Source organism: Neopsephotus bourkii, unplaced genomic scaffold (genome assembly GCF_033783945.1).
Source record: "Neopsephotus bourkii isolate Nb327-2 ecotype Australia unplaced genomic scaffold, CSIRO-AGI_Nbou_v1 NB_1542, whole genome shotgun sequence".
Classification (NCBI taxonomy): domain Eukaryota; kingdom Metazoa; phylum Chordata; class Aves; order Psittaciformes; family Psittacidae; genus Neopsephotus; species Neopsephotus bourkii.
Window position 1 is genome coordinate 5444063 of NW_026902018.1, and position 23745 is coordinate 5467807.

The 23745-nt window shown below is 59.8% G+C and overlaps 4 protein-coding genes across 7 annotated transcripts in view; 2 read left to right on the plus strand and 2 right to left on the minus strand.

The window, feature by feature from the left end:
• LOC133221697 (pre-B lymphocyte protein 3-like) overlaps nucleotides 1-23745 on the plus strand; it is a 157787-nt gene that overhangs the window by 107785 nt on the left and 26257 nt on the right. The gene's annotated exons all lie outside the window — the stretch shown is intronic.
• Nucleotides 271-3694, minus strand: GSC2 (goosecoid homeobox 2). The gene is made up of 3 exons (XM_061370430.1): nucleotides 2037-3694; nucleotides 1319-1566; nucleotides 271-726 (listed from the first exon to the last, which is right to left on the minus strand). The coding sequence occupies exons 1-3, from the start codon at nucleotides 2335-2337 to the stop codon at nucleotides 622-624; spliced, it is 654 nt and encodes a 217-aa protein (XP_061226414.1). The 5' UTR covers nucleotides 2338-3694; the 3' UTR covers nucleotides 271-621.
• Nucleotides 5638-19955, plus strand: LOC133221680 (tRNA (32-2'-O)-methyltransferase regulator THADA-like). 3 transcript variants are annotated; one of them, XM_061370783.1, is made up of 31 exons: nucleotides 5662-6214; nucleotides 6859-7036; nucleotides 7263-7349; nucleotides 7633-7660; nucleotides 7992-8140; nucleotides 8332-8454; nucleotides 8675-8795; nucleotides 9019-9170; nucleotides 9299-9383; nucleotides 9666-9802; nucleotides 10219-10416; nucleotides 10810-11494; nucleotides 11572-11724; nucleotides 11802-11911; nucleotides 12055-12215; nucleotides 12442-12608; nucleotides 12818-13003; nucleotides 13567-13694; nucleotides 14278-14421; nucleotides 14644-14748; nucleotides 14906-15106; nucleotides 15497-15647; nucleotides 15757-15991; nucleotides 16134-16373; nucleotides 16504-16729; nucleotides 16849-17055; nucleotides 17251-17489; nucleotides 17995-18177; nucleotides 18632-18898; nucleotides 18992-19197; nucleotides 19297-19955. In XM_061370783.1, exons 1-31 carry the CDS (start codon nucleotides 6093-6095, stop codon nucleotides 19566-19568), a joined length of 5646 nt encoding a protein of 1881 aa, XP_061226767.1. In that variant the 5' UTR covers nucleotides 5662-6092; the 3' UTR covers nucleotides 19569-19955. The 3 variants fall into 3 exon arrangements, with proteins under 3 accessions (XP_061226768.1, XP_061226767.1, XP_061226766.1); XM_061370782.1 differs by having other exon boundaries at nucleotides 5664-6214; nucleotides 13546-13694; XM_061370784.1 differs by lacking the exons at nucleotides 17995-18177; nucleotides 18632-18898; nucleotides 18992-19197; nucleotides 19297-19955 and having other exon boundaries at nucleotides 5638-6214; nucleotides 13546-13694; nucleotides 17334-17489.
• On the minus strand, nucleotides 20340-23696 carry LOC133221682 (somatomedin-B and thrombospondin type-1 domain-containing protein-like). Of its 2 annotated transcripts, XM_061370787.1 has the most exons (6): nucleotides 23180-23696; nucleotides 22274-22456; nucleotides 22001-22091; nucleotides 21201-21359; nucleotides 20767-20881; nucleotides 20340-20678 (listed from the first exon to the last, which is right to left on the minus strand). In XM_061370787.1, exons 1-5 carry the CDS (start codon nucleotides 23385-23387, stop codon nucleotides 20776-20778), a joined length of 747 nt encoding a protein of 248 aa, XP_061226771.1. In that variant the 5' UTR covers nucleotides 23388-23696; the 3' UTR covers nucleotides 20340-20678; nucleotides 20767-20775. The 2 variants fall into 2 exon arrangements, with proteins under 2 accessions (XP_061226771.1, XP_061226772.1); XM_061370788.1 differs by having other exon boundaries at nucleotides 20340-20881; nucleotides 21201-21327; nucleotides 21997-22060.

Here is a 23745-nt window from a genome sequence, read left to right on the forward strand (position 1 = left end):
GCGAGGCACGGCCCAGCACGCCCGGCGGTGGCGGGAGGGGGGCGTTCACTGGTCCCGCTGCCGCGCACAGGGAGCGGTGCGGGGAGAGCAGGGCGCTCGCTGTGCCAGCCCCTCGCACCGCAGCGCGGGGTCCCCTCCAGCATGGGGAGAGCCCGGTGTCGTTGTTAAGGATCAGACTGCCCGTGCTGTGAGCTCAGCCCCAAAAGGTGCCATCGAGGTGCTGGAAGCAGGAAACATTCATTGATGTGTTGCACGTGTACAGCAGTGAAACAAGCACAAATACCGCCTGCGCGGAGCAAGACGGGGAGAGGAGTCTCCCCTCCCCTTGAAGCACACACACTGAACACTGGCATCGCTCTGTCCCCTGCACGGGCTTTGGCAGTGGATTCTGCTTGAGCATCTGAGGGTGATGCCTGGCGAGTTATGTGCCAAGTGAGCTAGGTTTGGGAGAGAAACTGGGATGGGAATGTGCCGTGTCTGCTTTCACTTGTCCTCATCCTCTGGGAATCACAGATTCCCTTTTGCCTCATTCGTCCCCCTCGGGTCACACCCTACAGAACCTGTCAGCTATGGGAAATAGGTGCTCTGGGCGTTCAGCTGCTGAGATGCAGCCGGTGACCGCTAACAGCTCTCCTCGGGGGACTTCCTGGTGCCTTGAAGGATCAGTGCCGAGGCGGACGCCCTCTTCTGATGCCGCCACTTGGCCCGACGGTTTTTAAACCACACCTGTAAAGCACAAAGCAAGAAAAGAACTTTCACATCCCGTGTGTTGCTTGGGAGAGAGACAGCAGCTTACACCCTTGGACTGTACAGTATAAGCTTTAGCTACTGTAATACACCTCCCAGTGTAAGGGTTTGGTACAGAATGTAATGAGCCTCTCCCCTGCGATCTTGCTCAGGATGTGTAATGGGGACAAGAGAGCTGCCCCCCGCCCCCCCCCCCCCGGCAAATTCAGAGGTCACACAGATCACATAAACAAGGAATAAACACTGCAGTGAGGGGATGAGCTGAACTGGGCCTGTGTGTGTTTGTGATTCATACACAGTGATGTGATGTGTATTGTGTGTATTGTGATTCAATACAGGTGATTCTAGGAGACAGTGTGTGTTTGTGGGGCCAGATACCGGAACAAACCAGCCCAGCAGATCTGTTTCGTATTGCTCTATTGTTTGCCAGACCTAACCAGTGTTCTGTCAAACACCCAACAATGGTTTTTAAACTGAGGCCCTGGGTCTGCATCTCCTGCAACAGACAGTGCAATGCCCTGGTCTGTGTCCTCGGGGGCAAATAGCATCCAACCGGGAGGCAGGACCTCACCTCTACCCTCTCCTCCTTCAGGTGAATGCGGTTTGCGAGGTGCTCGCGGGTGATGACGTCCGGGTACTGGTTCTGATGGAACAGCGTCTCCAGAGCCTGCAGCTGCTCCTCGGTGAATATGGTGCGGTGCCGGCGCGTCCGGCGCTGGATCTGGTGGCAACTCTGAAGCTCGGCTGGGTTCCCCTGGGGACCCTTACAGACCCTGGCTGCTGAGTGGAAGAGCTGCATGGGCCAGGGGAACCGGGTGTCTGCAAGGGGAGAGGTACCGCAGCGGTGTTAGGTGTGGGGGGCTGAAACACATCTTCCTCAAGGCAGTTCAGGCAGGAGTTCCTCCACACATCTTGTTTGGAAGGAGGCAGCCAGCATGGGTGACAAGCTGTGTGATCACCATGCAAGCGAGAGAAGGGCTTAAGGCATCACTTTTAGGCAGCACAACCATGGAGCCCCGCACTTCACAGAGTACTTCCACCCCTAGAAGCATCATGTCTCAAATGTTTTACACTAAAGCAGTAATACCAAGCAATAGCACCTGCTGCCTTTCAAACCTTGCTAGCATTGCAGGTAAAAGTGCCTGCTCTTTGGAGCTCAGCTCCTGGGACCACTGTGGTGGCAGGTCAGATGCTGTATTGTGACTCAATGCCCAGGTTTTCCCCTGCACATGGGTCTGGCACCAGTCCCTCCACAAGCACAATGCTATGAATAGAACCCAAACACTCACCCAGCCAGCTTGGGGAGTCCTGCAGGGAACGGGTGCTCGTGTGAGAACAGCAGCAGCAGTTGCAGCCTGCTCCTTCCAGCTCTTCCTCTTCTTCTTCCTCCTCCTCCTCCTGCAGGGAGCTGGCTGGGATGGTCTCCAGCTCACACAGCCCCCTGGGTGTGCAGTCCAAGAGGCACAGTGGGACCAGGACCTGGGGCCTCTTCTCTGCCGGGCTGGAGAGGATGTCCTCGATGCTGAATGAACACGGCTTCTTTACGCCTCTCTTGTCGGTGCTGGCGTCTGACCCTGGCTCTGAAGACATCTTCTGCCAGCAGCAGTGGCCACAGGCATGGAGAGCTAAGGCTGAAGGGATTTGCCCTCTGTGCTCTGACTCCACAGTGGGGTCTCACAAGCCAAAACACAGCTTACATAGCTTTTGAAATGGACTGGCAAGGACATCAGGAATTGCTGCTATGTCGTGGCATTTCAAGTGTCTGTCACTCTCACAGCTGAGGTTTTATGTTATACAGACACACACTTTTTCTCCTTCTATCCCAGCTGCTTTATGACTGAAGCCACCCTAAATTTATATATATAGAGAGATATAATCCCTTTGGAAAGCAAACCATAAACCCCCCTGTGAATAAAATAAATTCTAACTAATCTTGGCAGCTTTGTGAAGGGTTAGTGTGGATCTAAGATTTAGCTAATCCCACAAAAATGACTGGAAAAGGAAATCTGATTTCTCCATCTCGGGTGTAGATTTGAGGTGGTTATGATCTCCATTGTGCTGCAGCCTCCGACCCAAGGAAGGGGGAGGATTGCTGTTCCCAGCCCAGAAATGGACCAGAGGATTAACTCCTTAAAAGAAGCAAATTATCCCTTTCTCTGGGCAAATGAAAGCTTTCCCATCAAAAGAGAGCTGTCATATCACACAATATGAGAGAGGAGAGAGTTCAGCTTAATAAGAAATCATTTTTAATGATAGCGCAGCCTTTGGCTGTGCCAGAACTCTCTGCAAAAGTTGATTTATTTTCTGCTGAAAGTGGAGAAATTGTATTTTCCCTCCTTCCCCTTTCCTCCACCTCTGCTGCCCTAATCACAGTGATAATGCAGATGCTTTGCATGTATCCGGCATAATCTTTGTCAGGATTCAAAGCCCTTAATAAATTAGATTACTGGCAGCTCGCAGCAGCTCTGTGGCACAGCTTAGTGGCATGGAGCCACCTCTGTACAGCTGAGCTTCAGCCCTGCTTGGCATTTGGAATGCCAGAGAATGATTGCTGCCCGCTGCCTTCATGTGCACACGGAGGTCCCACGGCAGCGCAGGCAGGGTGCCACGGGTGATGGGTGCTTCAGGGAGCCCAGAGCAGCCTGGACATGCTGCCTGGAGCAGCCAGGCTTCCCCAAAGCTTCATCAGTTCAATTCCCAGCTTCTTCTGTCCAGCGAGAGAAACTGGGGTGAGGCCATGGCCGAGAGAGGTGGCTTGGGACAGGAGGGGATGCCTGGCACCAACCCAACAGCAAGGCCAGGCAGATGTGACCCACAGGAGGACAGAGGACATCTTCCATCTTGGGTTTGTAACTGAAATGAGCAGCTCCAGTTAAAAGAGAGAAGATGTGGTTAAGCTCGGGTTGCTTGGGAAATTTAAACCCAACTTCTCTTGCCCTCAGTGTGGTTTAAGCAAGGCTTCAGGAACGCTCTCCCTTGTGGTGTTTCCTTGCAGGGGAAAGGATACCAGTCCCACTCCCAGTACAGCAGGGAGACACACAAGTGAGTGCTGTGAAACCACTGCACATCAAAGGTCCTCGTGGCACCTCGTGACTTCACACTGAACAGCCCAGCAACTGCTCCAGCACTGCTCAGAAACAAGAGCCAGTCTCCAGGACAGCCCCTTCTCAGTCCCCATTCTTTTCTCCTTGGCTCTGCTTTCTGCCTGCCTTTCCTCTCCCTGCTGGTCTCCCAGTGCTGGGAAGGGATGTCCCGTAGCCACCCTACCTGTGATGCTCAAATCTCTGTTGAATCTCACTTAAAACCAAACCACTGTTGTTTCTTCAATCCCTTTATCTGCCTCTCTTCCAGTGGCATAAGTTATAACCATGAATCTTTACGTTTTCTACAGGTTTTCTACAGGCTTGACAGGAGAATTCTGTTTTCTACAGGTTTAACAGGAGAATACCTTTGTAGCCATCAGGTCTGGACACGTTCACTGCTGCCCTGCCAAGGTGTCAGTGCTCCAGAGAGGCACTGGGGATCGACTAATGCCAGGGATCATTGCAAACTGCTCCCAGCTTTTAAGCACATACCCAGCCACTGACATGGGAATGGATGTGGGGCCAGGTTCTGCTCCCCACACTGTGCTGCTCCAGAGGGACTGTAGGCAGGTGAGCTGGGATATGTCACGGCCCGATGCAGGATCAGACCCTTTGTGCTCTTGGCTGTAATAATCATACACCAAAAGCAGATTAATTTTTCTTCCCCATCCTTAACAAAGGACACTTTCACCTGGCCTCCTCTGCCCATCCCTGCTTCCCACCACATACACACTTAGCCTATTAGGATCTCTGCTGATTGCTTTCTTTCATTCCTCCCGTACCTTTCACTTCAGAAAATGGACTGGTAATACTTCTTTTATCAAAGAATTATGGGATTTAGGACCCAGATCTTACAAAGAGACTTTTGATAGCTGCTGGTAATCAAATCCCAATCAGCCGCCACTTCTCTGCACCCTGTTACCAGAAAGGAATAAAGGAAAGGGATTTCTGATGTTCTGTTTACTGAGCCTCCAGGAGATAGGATCGCTGGGCTATTTCATATTAGAAAAGGAAAGGAAAATAAAACAAGAAAGAAAAAACATGCAGACAAGGGAGGACAATATAGATATAGATAAAAAGAAAAGAAAAAACAGGCTGTTATCATTTTCTTATTGGTTAAGGAGATTCTAAAGCCATTATAGAGGATTAGCAAAAAGGTTAATCTGCTTTTGCCGTTCACTTGTCAAAAGGGAATTTTATAGGGTTTGAAAATCCTTCCTATGGTGAAACCAGAAAAAAATCTCCCTTTCTCCCTCTTGGCCCCCCCCTTCTGCAGGCAGCACAAGGAGCTTTGGAGACCCTAAAACATGGGAGAACCCTCCCCTGCCTTGCCCCTGCCTGTCTGCTGGCACCCATGGGGGCTCTGGTTTGGCAGCACTTCTACCTAGTCCCTTATCCCCCATGTGGGGTGGCCGTGGTGCTCAGGGAATGGAGGAGCGGGTCTGAGGGACGTGACCATCCTCCTGTGTTGCTCTGCCTTGGCTGGGGTAAACCCTGTGCTGCTTCACTGGTGATTTTGGCAGCAGCCAGGACAAATCTGGACCCCTGGCTGGATTTGGGCTTCCAGGCTGATTTCTAAAGCAGAGCAGGGATGGATGATGCTGGCAAATGATGCCAGAAAATACAGGCAGGGGCCTCTCTGTCCCCAGGCACAGCGCTCACCCAAGGGAGCCCCATCTCAGTGTCCTCTTGGTCACACAGTTCAGATGCTGGTTTGTGCCAGCTTTGCTGTCCTGTGATGCCACCTCATGCAAACTGCCCATGACCGTCACTTGCCCAGCGCCACTGTAAGAAATAATAGAGGAAAAAAACATCTGTCAAGGGCAAAACCAGCAAGAAGCACTTTTGTGGTAGCTGCTGGGTGACGCTTAGTGGGATGTGTTAGTCAGGGGTTTAAGAAAGACACAGAAATTATAGAATCATGGAACAGTTTGGGAACCTCAAAATCGCGCCTGTTAAAATAGCTCAACCCTGTGCCAACTGGCCAAAAGAACCCAAATAAAACCATTTGGATTTGATGATCATTCTAATGAATCCAAGACCATTCCATCCCGCAGGAAGGAGGCCCCTCACTGGCTCTTAGTGTGGATCCAGCATCCTGACGAAGGCAACCGCCGGGCAGGGCGGCTCGCCGGCATCCTCAGCCTTCATCCAGGACACCCAGCGGTACCCGGAGCTTCCCGCAGCCCCGGAGCCCGCTCGCGTGCCCGGGGGACAGCGGTAGGGGGGGCCGCTGAGCAGGCAGGAGCGCGGCCGAGCTCTATGGTGCCGTCCCCGGCCATGGGAGCCGAGCGGGAGGCGCAGGCCTGCGCTGAATTCTACGGGGCGCTGGGTATCGCCCAGCCGGTGCTCTCCTGCCTGCAGTGCCTGCGGCAGTTCGCCGGGTAAGAGGACGGGCCTCGGGCGAGGAACCCCCGGTATCCCCCCAAGGGTGCGGGTCCATCGGGAGTCCCGCGGCGTGGAGCCCCCGAGCATCCCCCCGGGCACGCGTATCCCCAGCGCGGGTACCCCGAGCATCCCCCCCCGGCGCGAATACCGGCATCTCCCGGGCATGGGTACCCCGAGCATCCCCCTGGGCACGGGTTGGGACGGAGGGAGGGAAGCTCGGCTCCGTACCCAGCCAGAGCCCCCATTCCTTCCCAGCCTGCTCTGCAGCAGCAGGGCACCCGTTCGTAGGATGTTTTGGGTCTTTCTGCCATCGCACACCCCCCGCCCCCCGCCCCACCAAGGGCTTGTATTCACCAGAACAGACCCAATGCAATGCTGAGTGCAACTGGGAGAGAGGATGATTGCAAGCAGGGGCACCCCAGCCCTAATCCCTATCAAGGTGGGGCACCCCCACTCCAAATCATGCTGGGGCCCCCCTTTCCCCCCCCCCCCCCCCAAATCTCCACCAGGCCATGGCAGCTCCACCCCAATCCATGTTGAGCTGGGGCACCCCTACCCCAATCCACATTAAGATGGGGCATGACCACCCTAATCCCCACTGAGCCCAAAGTATCCTTACCCCGTCCCCATCCTGTTTCAGGAGTACTGCCAAGAGATGCCGAGACAAGCACCTGGAGGAGGCTCTGCTGCTGTCACGGGCACTGAGCGAGGGTCTGCAGGCGTTGGGTGAGGCAGAGGCAAGGCCCCTGCTCCGCTGTGTCCTGGCTTTCCAGATGGAGGCAACCGGCAACTCCAGCTCCTTCCAGAAACTGGAACAGGTCCATAATGCAACCAGCAGGGCTGCAGCTTCAGAGCAGTTGTTAGCCATAAGTGCAAGTGGTGGTCTCGCCCAGCTGTGCTTGCAGTGGCACAGCTCTCGGGCAGTGCATCCTCACCAGCAAAGGGACCTCGGTGCCACCACCCTGCTCCCCTAAGACCTGCACTCTGCAGTGGGTGCCTAATGGGGTCTGGGCAGACCCGCTGACTCAGGCTGTCTCTTGGCAGATCGTGACCCAGCTGGCGGTGGGGAAGGAAGCCGTGCTGGCCCAGGAGGTGGGCACGCTGCTGTCTGGCCTGGCGCCGCAGGGAGAGGTGAGAGAACCCCAGTTCTGTGGTGGCACTGGCTTTGCCGGGGCTTGCCTGGAACCTGTGTGTGACAGGGACCTCCTGGTTTGGGCTGCCCGGGGTCCTTTGCTTCTCTTCCCACCAGTCCAAGGGTTTGACTTTGCTTGCAGCTGGTGACACGTGGCTGCTCCTCACACCAGCCCTCTGGTCACCCCTGGGACAGCTTCATGTGCAGGCAGGACCCTCCTGCCCAAGGCACTGAGCCCCAGCGTGTTCTCATGTGGGACAAACTGTCCTTCTGCCCCCACAGGTGCTGTCTCCTGGGGACCTTCAGTCAGGTCAGTCTCTGCTCCTTCCCCTTCAGAGGTTTCTCCCAGCCCACACCACCAATGCACAGCACATCCCTGGCCACCCAGACTGGGTCCTCTGTTCTCATGGGAGAGGGGACAGGGATCAGCCGGATCTGTGGGATCCCTGCAGAGACCCCAGTAGCACCCAATGGCTCTGCTCACCCGCCCTGGGACAACTGGAAACCGGACAAAGCCAGAGCATCCCCTGCATCCCAGCCCCATTCTCACCCTGCTTACGGGCAGCACAGTCCTTGGCTTAACTGGAAGCAGGGCTGGCTGTGGGCAGCAGCAGGGGCTGATGCTGTCCCCTCGCTTGCAGTGTGCCTGTTCATGGAGGAGAGCAGCCTGGGCCGGCAGCACTGGCGGCAGAACCTGGCCCCGCTGCTGCAGCGCCTGGCCACCACCCTGCGCTGGGTGCTGCGGAGCCAGCCTGCGCCCAGCACCACCTGGGGCTACCTGGTCATCAAGGTGAGAGCCGGCTCCGGCAGCAGGGGAAGGGTCAGTCCCCGCAAGGACCGGCCGGGTGCCGGCAGCGATGCGCGGGAGGGATGTAACGCACAGAGCCTCTTCGAATGGCCATCCCTGGGGAATCACAGCTCTTCCAGAGGTGAGGGGTACTGACAGCCATCCCGCGGGCCCCGGCCCTCCTGCTCCTCCAGGCCTGCCTCCAGCTCTTCCAGGCGCTGCCGAAGGACGTGGCCCCCCTGGTGTGGAGCGCAGAGGGGAAGAGCGAGACCCTGCAGAGCCTCTTGGGGCTGCTGCTGGAGGTGGTGTGGGGGAAGGTGCGTATGGCCCCAGGGAGGGATGATGCTGCCTGGCCCGAGGAGCAGAGCAATGCCATACTTCTGGGATGCTTTCCCCGTTTCCCTCCCCGAGGGAAGCTGCAGGGACAGCCCCGGTGTCTGGGGTGTCCAAGGGACCCTGTGTAATTGCCCGTATGGGCATGGAGGGGGTGGTTAAATGGTGTTTTGAGCTGTGCCTTTGCCTCCCTTGCAAGTCCAGGCCCTGAACAAGGACACGAGGCTGCTGGTGGGCACAGCCCTGAGCATGCTGGTGAACATGGCTCCCCAGCCTGAGTGTGGGGCCAATGCCATGCTGGGCCTCTTCCAGCTCCCCAAGCAAGGTGCGTGCTCCATCCCGAGCCAGGGATGGCCTCTTGGGATGGGGATGTCATGGACAGGGTGTGAGGGGACAGAGACCAGTGCCACTCACCAGCAGCCCAGGCTGGACTCTGCTGCTGTGTCTGGCTCTCGGGGTCACTCTGGGATGAGCTGGGGCAGTCTGCACTCAGAGCAGCGTTCGGGTTTGCCATCTTTCTGCCATCCAATGCAGCTCCTTCCCACCAGGCGCGGGGGAGCTGAAGTTCGGGGAGCTGTCAGTGCAGACCCCCACGGTCCTGGAGCCAGACGGGCTGGAGAAGCTGGTGCTCACCAGGGGTTTGCTGACGTGCTGCAAGGTGGACATCCTCAGCTGCCAGCTGGAGAGCTTCACACACAAGGTAGGAGAGCTCCAACCCAACGGCCAAGGCTTGAGAGAGCCCTCGGAGAGGGCTGCAGCCACTGGTGGGGTTTTCTAACCCTGGAAAGCCCGCGCCTCCCTGCTCCCTGAGTCTCTGTGCTCCCACAGGCCTGTCTGCTGCTGGATGTGATCTTCCCCACTATGTGTGCCCTGACCAAGGAGCAGAAGGACTGCCACTACTACTGCTTCCAAGGTAGGAGGCGATGACCTCACCATGGTGGGGAGGTTCGAGAGGTTGCCTGTGCTAATGCTGTAGGGAACCCCCATGGCACTTCATCTGCTCCCAGGGAAGAGGCTTTATGGATCCTGGCAGCTGTTTTGGACACTGATATTAATTTCTGCTCCAGCACCATGGACGCTCTTGAGCTCTTGTGTACCTCACAGGGAAACCTTTCCCTTTGCACACGTGGTCCTTAAGCTGTGCTGCAGAGCGGTCTCAGGGTGAGGGTTGCAGCAGAGCTCTGTTCTTTTGCAGCCTGTGCCCTGTGGCTGCAGCGCCTGCGGGATACTCTGCCTGCTCTCTGGTCCCTGAAGGGGACCCGCATCTTGGCCCAGGACACCGAGCTCCTCCAGCAGCTCCTCCAGCTGGTGTGGGACAATGCTGAGACCCCGGTAAGACCAGGGTGCTGCAGCAGCCAGACACAGCCCTTCCTTGACCCAGCTCAGCTCCTGTTCCCTGGCCCATAACACACCCCTGCCTGTTTCAGCTCCATAAAGCCTATCTCAACCCCCTTGCCTGTGCCTGCCCTCTGCCAGAGCAGAGGCACCCGTGGTGCTGAGGCTGGGACATGTCACACATGACCTCTGCAGGGCTCTGTCTCAGTGCTTCACCCACCCATGGGTGCAGTCCCTGTCTGTCCACATCTGCAGGCTCACTGTCTGGCATCCCCGCATCCCAGCTCCTAACCTTATGGTTACCAGCCAGTACTGAAAGTCCACAGACACAGGAAAGCAAAGGGTCTTTCCTAACACAGCAAGACAGGAGAGGGGGCCCACCCTAACCACTCCTGCCACTGTCCTGCCCACAGGTGGAAGGGGTGTCTGAGTTCATCCACAGCTCCTTCCGACTGCTCCTGGAGATCTACCACCTTGAGTGCCAGCACTTCCAGGACCAGGAGAGACCCCTCTACCAACAGATGCTGCAGAGGGTGGTCTCGATGCCGTGGCAAATCAAAGCAAGATATGTGCCCCTCTGTGCCATCGTCCCCTATGTGGGCAGCCAGCAGGTAGGAAAGGTGGGGGGACGGGGAGGTTCTGTCCCAGCTACTGCTGCAGCTGGGGTGGCACAGCCGCTGCCTGCTGCCTGTCACCTCCTGCCCAACTCAGCCATGCTGTCAGACAGCCTTCCGAGCCAGAGAGGGCCTTATAACATCTCCCAAGGGACAGCATCCTTGGTGGGGTAGTGAGCTGCAGCAACAGCGATGCATCCCTGGGGACCACCAGCAGGGAGGGAAGCTTTGCCTGTTGATGCCCACCAAAAACTGGCCAGAAGTGACTTGGGATAGCAGGGATGCTCAGTGCCACGGGCGACCACAGTGTGCTCTGTACCCAGATCTGTCCCCCCCCACACGCAGCCTTCACTCTGACAGGATGCTGAGGGCTGTCTGCCTTTCTCGCAGGTGCTGGACACCTACCGTGACCTGCCGCAGCACCTCCTCAGCTGCCTCTCCACCAACCACCTGTGTCCTGCAGCCGCCGAGGTCTACAGGGCGCTGGTGCGGCAGCAGTGCGCGGAGCGGCGGGGCTCGGCGGAGGCGGTGGCGGAGCGGTGGGCGCTGTGCTGGCTGCCCCTGCTCTCCCAGGCGCTCTGCTCCCCCCTGCCCATCCTGCAGAGCAACGCTGCCAACTACCTGCTGGCCTGGACCCTGCGGCAGCTCCCGGCCGCCCAGGCACCTCTGGCCGCCCGGTTCAGTGGCCAGGACACGGCGTCGCTCCGGGCTTGGGTCTCGCTGCTGAAGGCACAGAAGAGCGTGGCGGGGGCTCTGCCGCTGCATGGCGAGGCGCTGGAGCGGCTCTGCTGCTGCCTGGGGGCCCGCGAGGAGGGCGTGCGGCTGGCGGCAATGGGGCTGCTCTGCTGCAGCCCCAGCACCAACCAGCCCCTCTCGGGCACCGAGGTGCGGCTGCTGCGGCAGTTCCTGCCCCTCAACCTCAACTGCGACTCCTCCTCGTTCCGGCAGCTGCTGCAGGCGGCAGTGAGGAAGGCGCTGGTGCGGCTGCGGGACAGCTCCCTGGCCCAGCTGCGGGGGAAGGAGCCCCTGGGCACCGACCCCAGCGAGGGAGAGGGGCAGCTTGCACAGGCAGTAGGTGAGGCGGCCACCCCGCAGCCTCCATCACAGCCCTGGGGGATGCACATCACTCGCTGCCGTGCTCTCTGCCCGCAGGCTTTGTGGAGTGGCTGCTGCAGCTCAGCATCGCCTCGCTCAGCCCAGGCTCCAACTTCCAGAGGAAGAAGACAGGTCTGCTGCTCCTGTCCGCCGTGTTGGAGACCTGCACTGACACCTGGAGCCCCGACAAGAGGAAAGGGCAGCCCCCACGTGAGTATGAGCATCACCCCTCAGCTGTGGGGTGCTCCCCACCAACCCCCTCCCACCACCCCTTGTCCCCACCGCAGGGACCATGGCCACGCTGCTGAGCTACGCCAGGCAGAGCGGCTGCTGGGACTTCTTCTCCCAGCCCAATTTGTTGGCACTGCTGAGCTGCTTGCAGGACAGCACTAACGAGGTGAGCCTGGAAAGACGAGGTGAGGTCATAAAGATGCCTTGGCCCCGAGCTGCCTTGGAGGGGAAGGCCACCATGCTTCCCTCCTGCCCCATTCTGGCCTCTTTCCTTCTTCCCAATCCCCCTCACCTCTCCTATCTCAGCAGATCAGAGACTTGGCCTCGGAGCTGCTCGTGCGCTACTTCCCCCCTGTGTTCCCCGAGCCCGTCGCCCTGGCTCTCTTCCAGCTGGCTCAGGACAGCCTGGGCAGCCCCAGAGTGCAGGAGGCTGAAGCCGGAGCTGTGCTGATGAAGACCATCCTGCAGAAGTAAGAGCTCACAGCCTTCCCCTCCCCACAGCAGCACTGCAGCCCCTGAGAGCGTGTCCGCAGCACTGGTGTCTCACCAAGGTCTGCGTTTATAGCTCAGGGCAGCAATGGCTTGGGTCTGAAATAGCCTTGCACTGGGGAGCGGGACCAGGGTGCAGGAGCCGCACAGCACAAGACTGACAGAAAACTCCCTTGTCCTCACAGCAGCATCTGCCTCTTCCCCCAGGTCAGACAGCGGCATCATGAAGAGCCTGGCCCTGGAGGCCGAAGCACCCCTGACTCTGCCCAACCGAGGCCTGTGCTTTGCTCAGCACCTTCTGCACATGCTGCAAGCGCAGTACGCTGCGGCGCGCCAGGACCTGCTGCAGGCAGCAGCCACCACCCCGATGCACGGTACGGCCCCAGTGGTTCCTGCAGCAGCTCTCCCCCGGAGCAGGCAGGACTCAGTGCTGGTGCCTTGTCCTCGCCTCAGTTTCCCTGCATCGCTGCACCGCCTGCCCAGTGTGCCCCTTCCCCGGGGGCCCTGCTCGCTCCCTGCCCAGGAGCCATTGAGGCCTCAGGCTGGGGCAGGGGAGCTGTGACCAGAGCCCGTGTTTGTGCAGGAGTCATCGCAGCCCTGCGGAGGTGCCTGCTCCAGGTGCCAGAGGTGGCTGCCTCCATGCGGGCAGCGGAGCTGGCGCAGAGCTGGCAGGAGCTGCTCACCCGCCTCGTGACCACGGCCAGGGACATCACCTCCTTCCTCCTGGGAGCTCTGCAGAGCCAGCAAGGCCCCGGCGCTGATGAGCAAGGTGAGCGTGTCCCCAGCAGGAACCAGCCCCGGGAGCCAGTGACACAGCCATCCGTGACCCAGCAGCCTTCCAGGCTCGGGGAATGCACTTTGGGCTCACTGCCTCTAGCAGGGACAGCAGTGGGGCCAGGCAGGGAAGGTTGGCCCAGGAGTGAGGTCCAAAGCAGGACACCTGGGGCAAGGGTGCTGCAGGATGCTCTGGAAATCGCAGGAGCAGAGTGACTGGTGCCTGGGTCTGGGTCCCTTTCTCAACTGCATGTGAGAATAGCAGCAGCAGTAGAGGCTACAGCATCCTAGAAGCATCAAGGAACTTGCCAGGTTGAAGTAGCTGGGAAGGCAGGGGCTGATGGAGCACTCACAGCAATGGCTCAGAAAGAGCAGCAGGGCAAAGCACACCTGCACACTGCAACACAGGGGCCACTGCCATTTGTGTGCACTCCAAATGGGACAGTGGGTCCCCAACTCCCAGCAGCATCCCTCTCCCTCTACCCCACATGCCCTACAGGCTCTGCCCCATTCATACCAGGCTTCTCCCTTTCACAGCTGCTGCCCCATCGTTTGCAGACATGGGGAATGCCATCGGCTCCCTCATCATGCTGGGCAAAGGCAGAGTACAGGAGGAAGAGGAGGACTCGGTCTTGCTGTCAGAGGAGCACAGCCTGATCCTGACCTGCTGCTGGGTATCAGTGAAGGTAAGCACCCCTCCCCATAGCACTGGAAAGAGGAGCAGCCCGGCACAGCACCCACCACCCAGCCCACCCCACCAGCTGGTTCTTCAGCTCCCCTTGGGGCATTCACCCACCCTGCCCTTACCTTGGAGCTGCCAGACCCATCCTCACCCCCTGCCAGGGAGGATGAAAGCAGCCACCTCCCTGCCTGCCCTTACAAACCCAGCTGGTTCCCAGGCACTGACAGGCCCCAGCTGTGGCAGAGCCAGACTTCCCAGCTTGCAGCCCTGCAGCCACCCATCACAGCCCCCTTCTGACAGCCACCCATCACAGCCCCCTTCTGACAGCCACCCATCACAGCATCTCCTCCACAGCCTCAGCAGATGCCTGGAAAAAGGCCATCTCTGCTACTCACACCTTGCAGCTGGCTGGGACGCTGCCATGCTCACGTGCCTGTTCATGGCCATGTTGGTGGCACCGGCAACCGAGAGCACCCATGCTGGGAGTGATGGCAGCACCTGCTGTGCTTCCCCGAGGCAGCAGTGGTGGGCAGGGCAGGGATGGGGCAGCCCTGCTGCCAGTCCTGGTGACCTTCTGCTTCTTCCAGGAGATAGGGCTGCTCCTGGGGGGCCTGGCCGAGCTGCTGCTGGCTCCGGGGCTGCCGGCTGGATCCGGGGCCCTGCTGCCACTGCCCACCCTGCACATGGCCGCAAGGGTGTTCCGGGAAATCCTGCTGCGGTGCCGGCACTGGGTAAGAGCGTGTCCGGCCCCGGCCCAATAGCTGGGGCTTCTCACTGGGGTGCAGGGAGGGTCTGCTCTGGGGCAGGACGTGGGGCATAGCTGGAAGCGCCACCTGGCTTCCCAGTGTCAAATCCCATCATGTCCCCGCACCGTCATGTCTTCCTGCTTGCTTCTTCCCCTTCGCAAAGAGGTTTCTGGGGACTGTGGGGGGCCTGACACTGCTCTGCCCTAGGGAGCAGTGGAGGGCTGCAGCACTGGCTTCATCAAATTCTGTGCCGCTCTGCTGAAGCACCCAGCTGGGGAGCTACAGGCCATCCCGCAGACCATGCTGGAGCAGGTACCGTGCTCATTCTGCCCCATATCCCCCTGTGCCCTGAGGACTGCACACTGCCTGCAGTACAGGGTTGGTGCAGCCCATGCCCTCCCCTGCAGGGCAGCTGCAGGCTCTGGCCAGCAGGTTTCCAGCCGTATTTCCCATGGGTTTTATTCCTCAGGGCTTAGAAGCACTGAGCGGACCCAGGAGCAGCTCGATCACACGCCGTGCCGCTGGCTTCCCTGTGCTCTTCCTCTGCATCGTCAGTGGGGAGCCCCCGGCGCAGGCACGGCCGCTGCTGACCCACTGTGTCCAGACACTGCTGGCCTTGGCCAGCACAGCCCTGCCGCAGGACTGGGACCAGACCCTCGACCTCCCGCAGGTGAGAGCGGTGGGCACTGACCTCCTGGCTGCTGGAGCCTGTTTGAGGACAGGGTGACCTGTGCCAGGCCCTGTAAAGGAGGTCGTGATGAGTACCCCAGCCACCCCATCCCTGGCAGTGCTCAAGGCCAGGTTGGACGGGGCTTGGAGCAACCTGCTCTAGTGGAAGTTATCCCTACCCATGGCAGGGGGTTGGAACTGGATGAGCTTTAAGGTGCCTTCCAACCCAAACCATCCTGTGAGTCTATGAGACTGCACTAGCGCAGAGACCACAGCAGCCCAAGAGCTGATGGCCCCTTGGTCCCACCCTCTCTTCCCCGACCTTCCCTTTGCATGGAAGCACAAGCCCTCTCCCCGTGCAGTGCTGCTGAGCCCCTCACGCTCTCCCCAGGTGTGTGCCCTCCACGTGCTGCAGACGCTGGTCCATGGCACAGGGCTGGGCAGCGCGCTGCTGTGGCACACCACACCAATGGTGGCCCTGTCACTGCGGGGCCTGGGCTCGCCGTGCTGGGCCATGAGGAACGCGGCCATCCAGCTCTTCAGTGAGTACCGAGGGGAGAGATCTCGTGGGGTTCCGAGCCTAGCTGGGCAAAGTGGGGAGCATGGGGCAGGGAATGGATGGGACCTGATGCTGATTTATGCTCCACGCAGGCGCCCTCACGTCCCGGCTGCTGGGGCAGCAGCGGAGCCGCGGGGAGAGCTGCCCAATGGAGGGGCTGAGCCTGCAGGCATTCCTAGGGCAGCACCCGCAGCTGGGGGCTGTGCTGCTGGGAGAGCTGGAGGCAGCCGAAGGGCCCATGCCAGCAGGGCCCTGCCTGCGCCCTGCACTCCATGCGGTCCTCACCTTCCTGGCCCAGCTGCAGCCTGGTGCTGATGGCCCTGGCAGGTAAGGGGCAGTGGGGATGCTGTGCCCCAGCCAAGGGCTCCTGTGATGGGAGGTGGTCTTGTGGTGCTGGGGATGGCTCTGGTCTTGTGGGGGTTTTGCTCCAGCCAGAGCATCGCTGTGCAGTGTCCTTTTTGCTTTACAGCCCCTCTGATCGCTTCTTGGAGCCGCTGCTGGGGCTGGCAGGGAGCCCCATCTATGCTGTGCGAGCGATGGCTGCCAAGGCACTGGTGCCCGTCATTCCCCTGCCCCGGCGCCCTGGGTTCCTCCTGCAGCTGGCCCAGCAGCTCCCCACAGCCCCCAGGCAGGTCCGCTCGCACAATGCTGTCCATGGGCGCCTGCTGCAGATGCAGGCGCTGCTGGCGCCCACTGCGGGCAGCGATGGGTGAGTGTTCCTGTGCCATGCCCCTGCCCCTGTCACTCTGCACCAAGACACAGCTTTTGGCCACAGTGCCCTGTGCTGAGCAGTGTTGAGCAGCGGTGAGCAGCATGGTGAGCAGCGTGTCTCCCCGCAGGCTGTCGGCCGAGGCGCTGCACCCTGTGGCTCTGCAGCTGGAGGCACGGGTTTGGCTGCTCACCCCTGCCCAGCACTGCCCACTCATCCGCGATGCCTTCCTCCGGGTCCTCACCCTCCTGCCCACATCCTTCAGCCCTGGCTTGGCCCAGAGCATCCATGATGCCATCAGCACCGAGCTGGGCAGCCTCTCGCCAGGAGGCAAGCCGGGATGTGTCGAGCTGCAGGTATCACTGCCTGCCAGGACAAGCATGGCCATGGCCTTCCTGGCAGTGAGCCTGGGGTGGGACATGGGTCCCATCACTTGAGGCTGAGCGCTGGAAGGGGGATCTTGGTTTGCTTCCAGGTGGGCCTTCCCGTACTCCACCAAACGATGGCCCGTTTCATGTGCAGTGAGGCAGCGCGGCTGGCGGATGGCAAGAGGATTGGTGCTGTCTGCTCACTTGTCCAGCAGTCAGATCCTGATGTCCAGCTTGCCATCCTGAGCTGGGTGATCTCCAGGAAGGAAGGAACGTGTGAGGAGCTGGAGAAGGCTCTCAGGCTAACATTGCTGGTATGGCAAGGCTCAAAAGTCACTAAGTAAAGCAGAAGGTTCCTGATGCACTGCGCAGATGGGACCCTGGGTGCTCTGCGAGAAGCACAGTGCTCCCTGGGCTGAGAGTGCAGGCACTTGCCTGGTTGTGCTGAGGTTGCCACCGTGTGGTGCCAGGGCCACTAACCATGTATCTTCTTTCCCATTGTCAACTAGGAGAGCTTGCGGTCGGTGCTGCAAGAGAGAAGGGACAGAGAGTTCCTGAGATTGTACCTTGAGGCTTTGCTGCATCTTTACAGAGACCCCTCCTCGTGGTCCCAGGAAGCTTCCCATAAGCTCCAGGGCTCCTCGGCAGCATGCCTGGAGATGCTGCTGCACATGGTGGAAGCTGAGTGTCCTGGCCCCGACCTCCTCTTCCAGGCGCTGTGTGCTGCCAGCCTGCTGCTCACCCACCGGTAGGTCCCTGCTGCAGCCAAGGGTTCAGCCTGACTCTTCCAGGAGACTTCTTAGTCCTTGCTGGAAACAGAGCTGTGACTTCTCATCTACCTAAAAGGAGGTTGTTGTGAGGTGGGGTCGGTCTCTTCCCCCAGGTAACAAATGATAGGATAAGAGGTAATGGCCTCAAGCTGCACCAGGGGAGGTTTAGGTTGGATATTAGGAACAAACTCTTCACTGAGAGGGTGGTCAGGTGTTGGAACAGGCTGCCCGGGGCAATGGTGAAATCACCATCCCTGCAAGTGCTCAAACAACACGTACATGAGGCCCTTAGTGACAGGGTTTAGTGGTGGTCTTGGCAGTCCTGGGGTAAAGGTTGGACTTGGTGAACTTAAAGGTCTTTTCCCGAACAAGTTGATTCTGTGATTTACCAATCCCATCTTTGCATGTGGGCCCTGCGATCTCAGGGCAGGCGGTAGCTGGATGGACTCAAGGTGTTCTGCGTTCCCTGTGCTTCCCTGGCAGGTTTGGGGACGAGGACGGCGCGCTGGTGCAGCGCTGGTGCACGGCGCTGGAGGAGTGCGGCCGCTCCGCTGCGTGCGAGGAGCTGCGGCTGGCGGCTGCGCGCTCCCTGCAGACCGCGGGTGCTGCCGTGGTGCGGCGGTCCCTGCGTGCTGCCTCTCCTGTGCTTGTCCCCGTGGCTCTGCGGTAGGTCACGGAGCGCATCCCCTGGCTGCATACATCCCCATTGCCCATGGGGGCAATGCATTCCCAGCAGCACTGCTCTTGCAGCCCCAGCCCCAGGGTGCTGTGGGTTAGCTGGCTGTGAAAGATGCCCCTACAAAAAGCTCAAGGGATGTAAAGAAAACCCCACTCATTCAAAAATCAGCAGCGCCCAAGCCTACAAAACATTTGTGGGTGGCATTTTCATAGAAGCAACCAGTCCCTTCTGTGCAGCAAATCACACTGCTGGGTCCCACAGTCCCTGTTGCGGTCCCTGCCCTCCCTAGCTGCCAGTGCTTGGGTGGTGACTCTGCCTTTCACAACCCGGGAGAAAAGCCTCTCAGGGAAGCATTCCCCTAGGGGGTCTCATCCTTCCCTCCCCTCCAGGCTGGGGATGCTCTGAGGAGTGCAGTGACCTTCTTCCCTTCCCTCTCCCCAGGCTGATAAATGTGGGCATTCACCTTCTGCAAGATGAGGAGCGGGAGGTCCGGCATGATGCTGCGGGTTTCGCCAGCCTCCTGCAGCAGGACGCTGGGGAGCTGCTCCACGACAGCTGCATCTTTGTTCAGGACAACATGGGGCTGCAGGGCCTCCTGCAGCTCCTCCTGGCAGAGTTTGGGGAGCAGCCTGAAACCTTTGACATGCTGCTGCAGCACCTCCCTGTCCTAGATCTCAGGGGCATCGTGAAGGAGCTGGAGGCCAACAAGTGAGTTGCCGGACCTGTGGGTAGGTACTGGGGAGCACAGGGTACCATGGGGCTGGCCTTTGGCTTCACTTGTACCTCATCTTTCTCCCCTAGAGCCATCAGCCTGTACAAAGAGGATGAACCCAATGTTTTTGCGGAGCCAGCTGTCCTGGCACGGCAGCTGCTCCCCATCCTGCTGCAGCTCCTGGAGAAGGCATCCACCAGCACTGCACTCCGTGCCTCGGCCCTGCACTGGTTGACAGCCACAGGCCCTGGTGTCCTGCACGACCTGCAGTACTGCAAGCAGCACTGGGGCCAAGGTACGGCACAGCCTGCAGCCTTGGGGCAGGCAAGCTGGTGTCCTTGTCCCCAGGCCAGCTCTGCCATGCTCATGGCTCCTTTGCCTGCTCTCTCCGCAGAAGCCGCTGTCTGCTGTGGGATGAAGGCTCTGGGCTGTGCCAAGCTGCACACAGCTGTGGCCGTGCTGCTGGTGAGGGCCCGGCTGGTGGCACAGGCGCTGCAGGTACTGGGGGAAGATGCTGCCACCGTGCCAGGGCTGGGCTGTGGCACCCAGGAGCTGGAGCAGGAGCTGGAGCTGGTGCAGGGGCTGCTGGTGCAGCACGGGCTGGCCCCTGTGCCCAGCCAGGACAATGCGCTGGGGGAGCCGGGACCACCATCTGGGGCTGCCTGACAGCTGCAGGCACAGAGCAGCATCACACCGAGCCCCACAGCCACGTCCCTCCGTTTGCTGGATGCTGTCTATGGCCACCAGCCAGGACCGCAGGTTCGATGGTGTAACTCAGGGGAACCCCACTCCCTGTGCGGGACACACTCACTTTGGTCCCAGTGTTTTCTAATTCTCCACCCCAAGGACACCGGTGCAGCGTCGCCTTGGCCTGTGCCTATGCTCTTGCTTGCGGCATTCCTGCCCTCAGGTCTGGCTGGGAGGAGGGGACATGCTCCCTGGAGCTTTGCCCCATCTTGTGCTGCTCGACTCCCAGCACGTGTTTTTTTAACCAGTGGTTTAGCTCATGGTCAACGTGGGCTTTTATCCCAAATAAAGAGGCCAAGAGCATCATCCCCATTGAAGCCTTGTGGTTTCCTTGCTCCAGAGGGGCAGGGGGAGAGGGGGAGGCGGCAGGAGCTGGGTGCATCCTGGGGCAGCAAACAGGCAGCAGCTCCCAACCACAGCTGGGGGGTTCAAACCCCAAGCCCCAGGTACACAGACCCCCTGGCACCCAGCCTGGCAGGGGTGAAGTCACCCAGGGGTGGTTTGTGGGTGCAGGCAGGGGTGAGGCTGCCAGCACAATGTCTCAGCTGTGGGTACCAATGCTGGGCTGGGCACCCCACCAGCAGGGTCATGTCATGCAGGGTGAGGAGGGCACCAGCACAGCCCAGCTTCACAGCTCAGCCCCACTCCCTCCAGCTGAACCCGGACACCACCAGCATCATCACCCACGTGCAGACTTCGGGTACCTCTGTTTAATTTGTCTCTGCAAACCACAGCACGCAGCTGAGCCGCCCTTCCCGGCTCACCCAGCAGTTCCCTGCAGTGGGGCCAGCCCAAACACACAGAGGAAGGATGTGATCTCCATCCAACAGCAGCTCGTTGCACAGCATGATGTCGCAGCTGAGCATGACATCACATCGTCCTCCCGTGTCACCAGTGTGATGTCCTTCCACCATTAGTCACCACACTTCAGCGACTCCCTTAATCTTTATAAGCAGGGTTTCTTCCCATTCTTCAACACAATACTTCATGGAGAGCACAGGGGGTCAGCTCCAAGGGCAAGCAGCAAGCCTGCAGAAGGGTGACATTACAAGAGACACCACTTTTTCATTTCATTCCCTGCCTCCCCAGCAAGCAGCAGTGGAGCAGCGCAGCTCACCTGGGGGTGCTACACAAAGATGAGAGCTGGTGGGGAGCAGACACAACCCTCCTGCAGCCCCTCCTGCACCCACGAGCCCTGACACCCTGCCACAGAGGCAGCCACCCAAAAAGTCCTGGAAGGGAAAGACGGTAAGAGCTGGGGAGTGCTATAAACACTTGGGTATCTATAGTTATATACTGTGTACATATAACACATACTGGCAGTTGGACTAGGTGATAATTGTAGGCCCCTTCCAACTGAAATATTCTATTCATATATTATTTATTTTTATAAATTACTGATTTAACTTCTCATGTTGTAGCATATTATAATATTAGTTTTATATATTTAAGAATATAAAAGGAAGGTGCCTTAGGGACACGGAGAGATGCTCCTCCCTTTGGAGGAGCCCTGAAGGGTGCACTGCACCTCCAAAGGGGCTTCCCCCCTACCTGGCTCCCTGCAGCCCGTGCCCGGTGCAGTGGGGACGGTGTTGGGACGTGTCCCCCCGGCACTCCACACACACTTGCTTGTCCGGGTGCAGCCGGCGGCTCCAGGCCTGCCCTCGGCACAGGGGCCCTACCTGTGTCAGGCGGAAATAGCCGCAGTAGCTGGGGAGGGGAGAGCTGGGGAGGGGGGAAATGGGGAGGAGAAAGAGGGGGGGAATGGTGGTTGGATGGTAGGGCAGAGGTTGTGGTGTTCTCTTGATGGATGGGGCAGGTATGAATGGCCATGGGTTTGGGGGTGAGGTTAATGGCTCTGGGGCAGTTTGCAGAGGGATGATGGATTTAGAGGGGGGTGCAAATGGGATGTTGTTTCAGGGTGGGGGAGGTGGAAGGGCAGTGATCCTGAGGGGTGCAAAGGGGACACAGCTCTTGGAGGGGGTACAAAGGAGCCATGGCTTTGTATAGGGTTGGAATAGGGGCTATGGGGGGCAAAGGAGTAATAGGTTTAGGGGAGTACAAAGGGATTACGGTTTTGGGAGGAGTAATAGCTTTAAGAGGGGGGTGTAAAGCAGCCCTAATTTTGTAGGGTGGTGCAAAGGGGCCACGGGGCTGTGGTGGAAAAGAAAAGTATTAGCTCTAGTGGGGTACAAACAGGCCACGGGTCAAGAAAAGGGTGAAAAGGAGCCACGGTTTGGGGTGGGAGAGGAGAGTAATGGCTGGGGGCGGTGTGCAAAGAGCCCTTGGATCTGGGGGTTACAAGGTGCCATGGCTGCAGGGCAGTGTGCACACCCCAGCCGCACACCTACCGGGACGGCTCCTCCAGCAGCAGCATCCCAGCTCTTCGCCAGGGATCCCTGAAGTCCTGGCTGAAGGAATCGGGTAATATCTTGGCCACCTCTGGCAGAAGCGCAGCCGGGACACAGACACACACAGACACACACACAGACACACACAGACACACAGACACACACAGACACACACACGGGTGGTTAACGGTGCCCCGGGACAGGCAGCGGGGCCGGCAGCGCTGGGCACAGCCGCGCAGGGGGCAGGCGGGCGTCCGGCGGGACCCGCGTTACCTTTGGCTGTGCCGCAGGTCGGGTGCTCGCCCAGGCAGCCGCGGCGCTGCTTGAGGTCAGGACAGGGCTCCCCTCCGTGCCGCGGCGGGACGGTGACCTGGCGGCTGCGGGCCTTGCTGCCCATCCCGCACGGGGAGCTGCACCCGCTCCACGGCCCCCAGGGCCCCACCGCACAGCCCACAGCTGCCGGAGAGCAGGGGGACGGAGGGAAACGGCGTCAGTGGCACGGAAGGTGGAGGGAGAGCAGGGGAGAGGCAGGATGGGAGGAAGGCAAAGGCCGGCGTGGCCCTGGCAGCCCCTGTCCTCGGGCTCCAGCACAGTGGCATTGTGCTGGGCTTCCGCAGCCGTTATCCCCATGCTGCTGCTGCGGCTCTGCATCGCGCTGAGCTGGGACCCCGCTAATCTCCCCGGAGATTAGGAAGGGCTGACTGCTGCAATTGTGCAGGGGCCGCTGTGGGAGCTGCCCCGGGCTCGGGTTCCCAGGGCGGGCTGGCTCCGCAACCCCCAAGCCCACACTCCCTGTTTATTGCCCCCATTCCCGTGTTCCGGTGCAAGGCATTGCCCGCAATAGTGGCAGGGGTGATGCTCGGGCTCATCCTGCCCAGGTCCCACACTGACAACTCAGGCTTGCAATAGGAGCACTACCATCAGCTGCCGACCGGAGGCCAACCCTGCAGGCTCTCATTACACTAGGAGCATCCACTCATCCAGCGTGGAAAAAAGCGGAAAATCGGGATACTGCTCCAAATCCAGCCCAGCTGGCATCCGCGATCCTCAGACACATCCTGTTATGCTCCAAGTACGGGGTTAACAGCTAACAGCAAAAATCTGCCACCAAAAGCAGCAGCCGAGGCTGGCATTCCCAGCCCCGGGGTTCAATCGGTGCCATCCCCTCCCACCACTCACCGGCGCGGCGGCACACGCTGTGGTAGTCCTGGCAGCAGTCGCCCGTCCTCTGGCAGTACGAGTCGCAGTAGCAGTGAGCCCGGCGGGCACCGGGCACCCAGCACGCGTTGTTCCTGCCCGGGCAGCACCGGTGCCGGCAGCTGCCGCTGGCCCCCACCAGGCAGCCGGCGGCCAGCAGCCATCCCCCGCAGAGCAGCAGGCCCCGCATGGCACGGCCGCCCCGCAGCACCGAGGGACGGCTTTGCCACACAGCAACGGCTTTACCCAGCACCAGTGAGGAGCAAGGGCTGCGCCGGTGGCGTTGGGAGCCCAGCGCACCGCCCCTGCGCTGGGCGGGAGACAAAGCCTGCTCCCTTCTGCTCCACCGCCCGCTGCCATCCCAGCCCTGCGCTCCGCGGCCAGGGCAGTAAACCAGGATGGTGAATACAACACTGTGCTCGGGACCATGCAGGCCTGGAGCTGCCTGGGAGCATCCATGAATGGGCACTGTCAGGTTGAAGCCGATGCTCCCCCCGGAGCCCCATCCCCAAGCCCTGGCCGCAGGTGCTCAGCACAGCCTGGACACC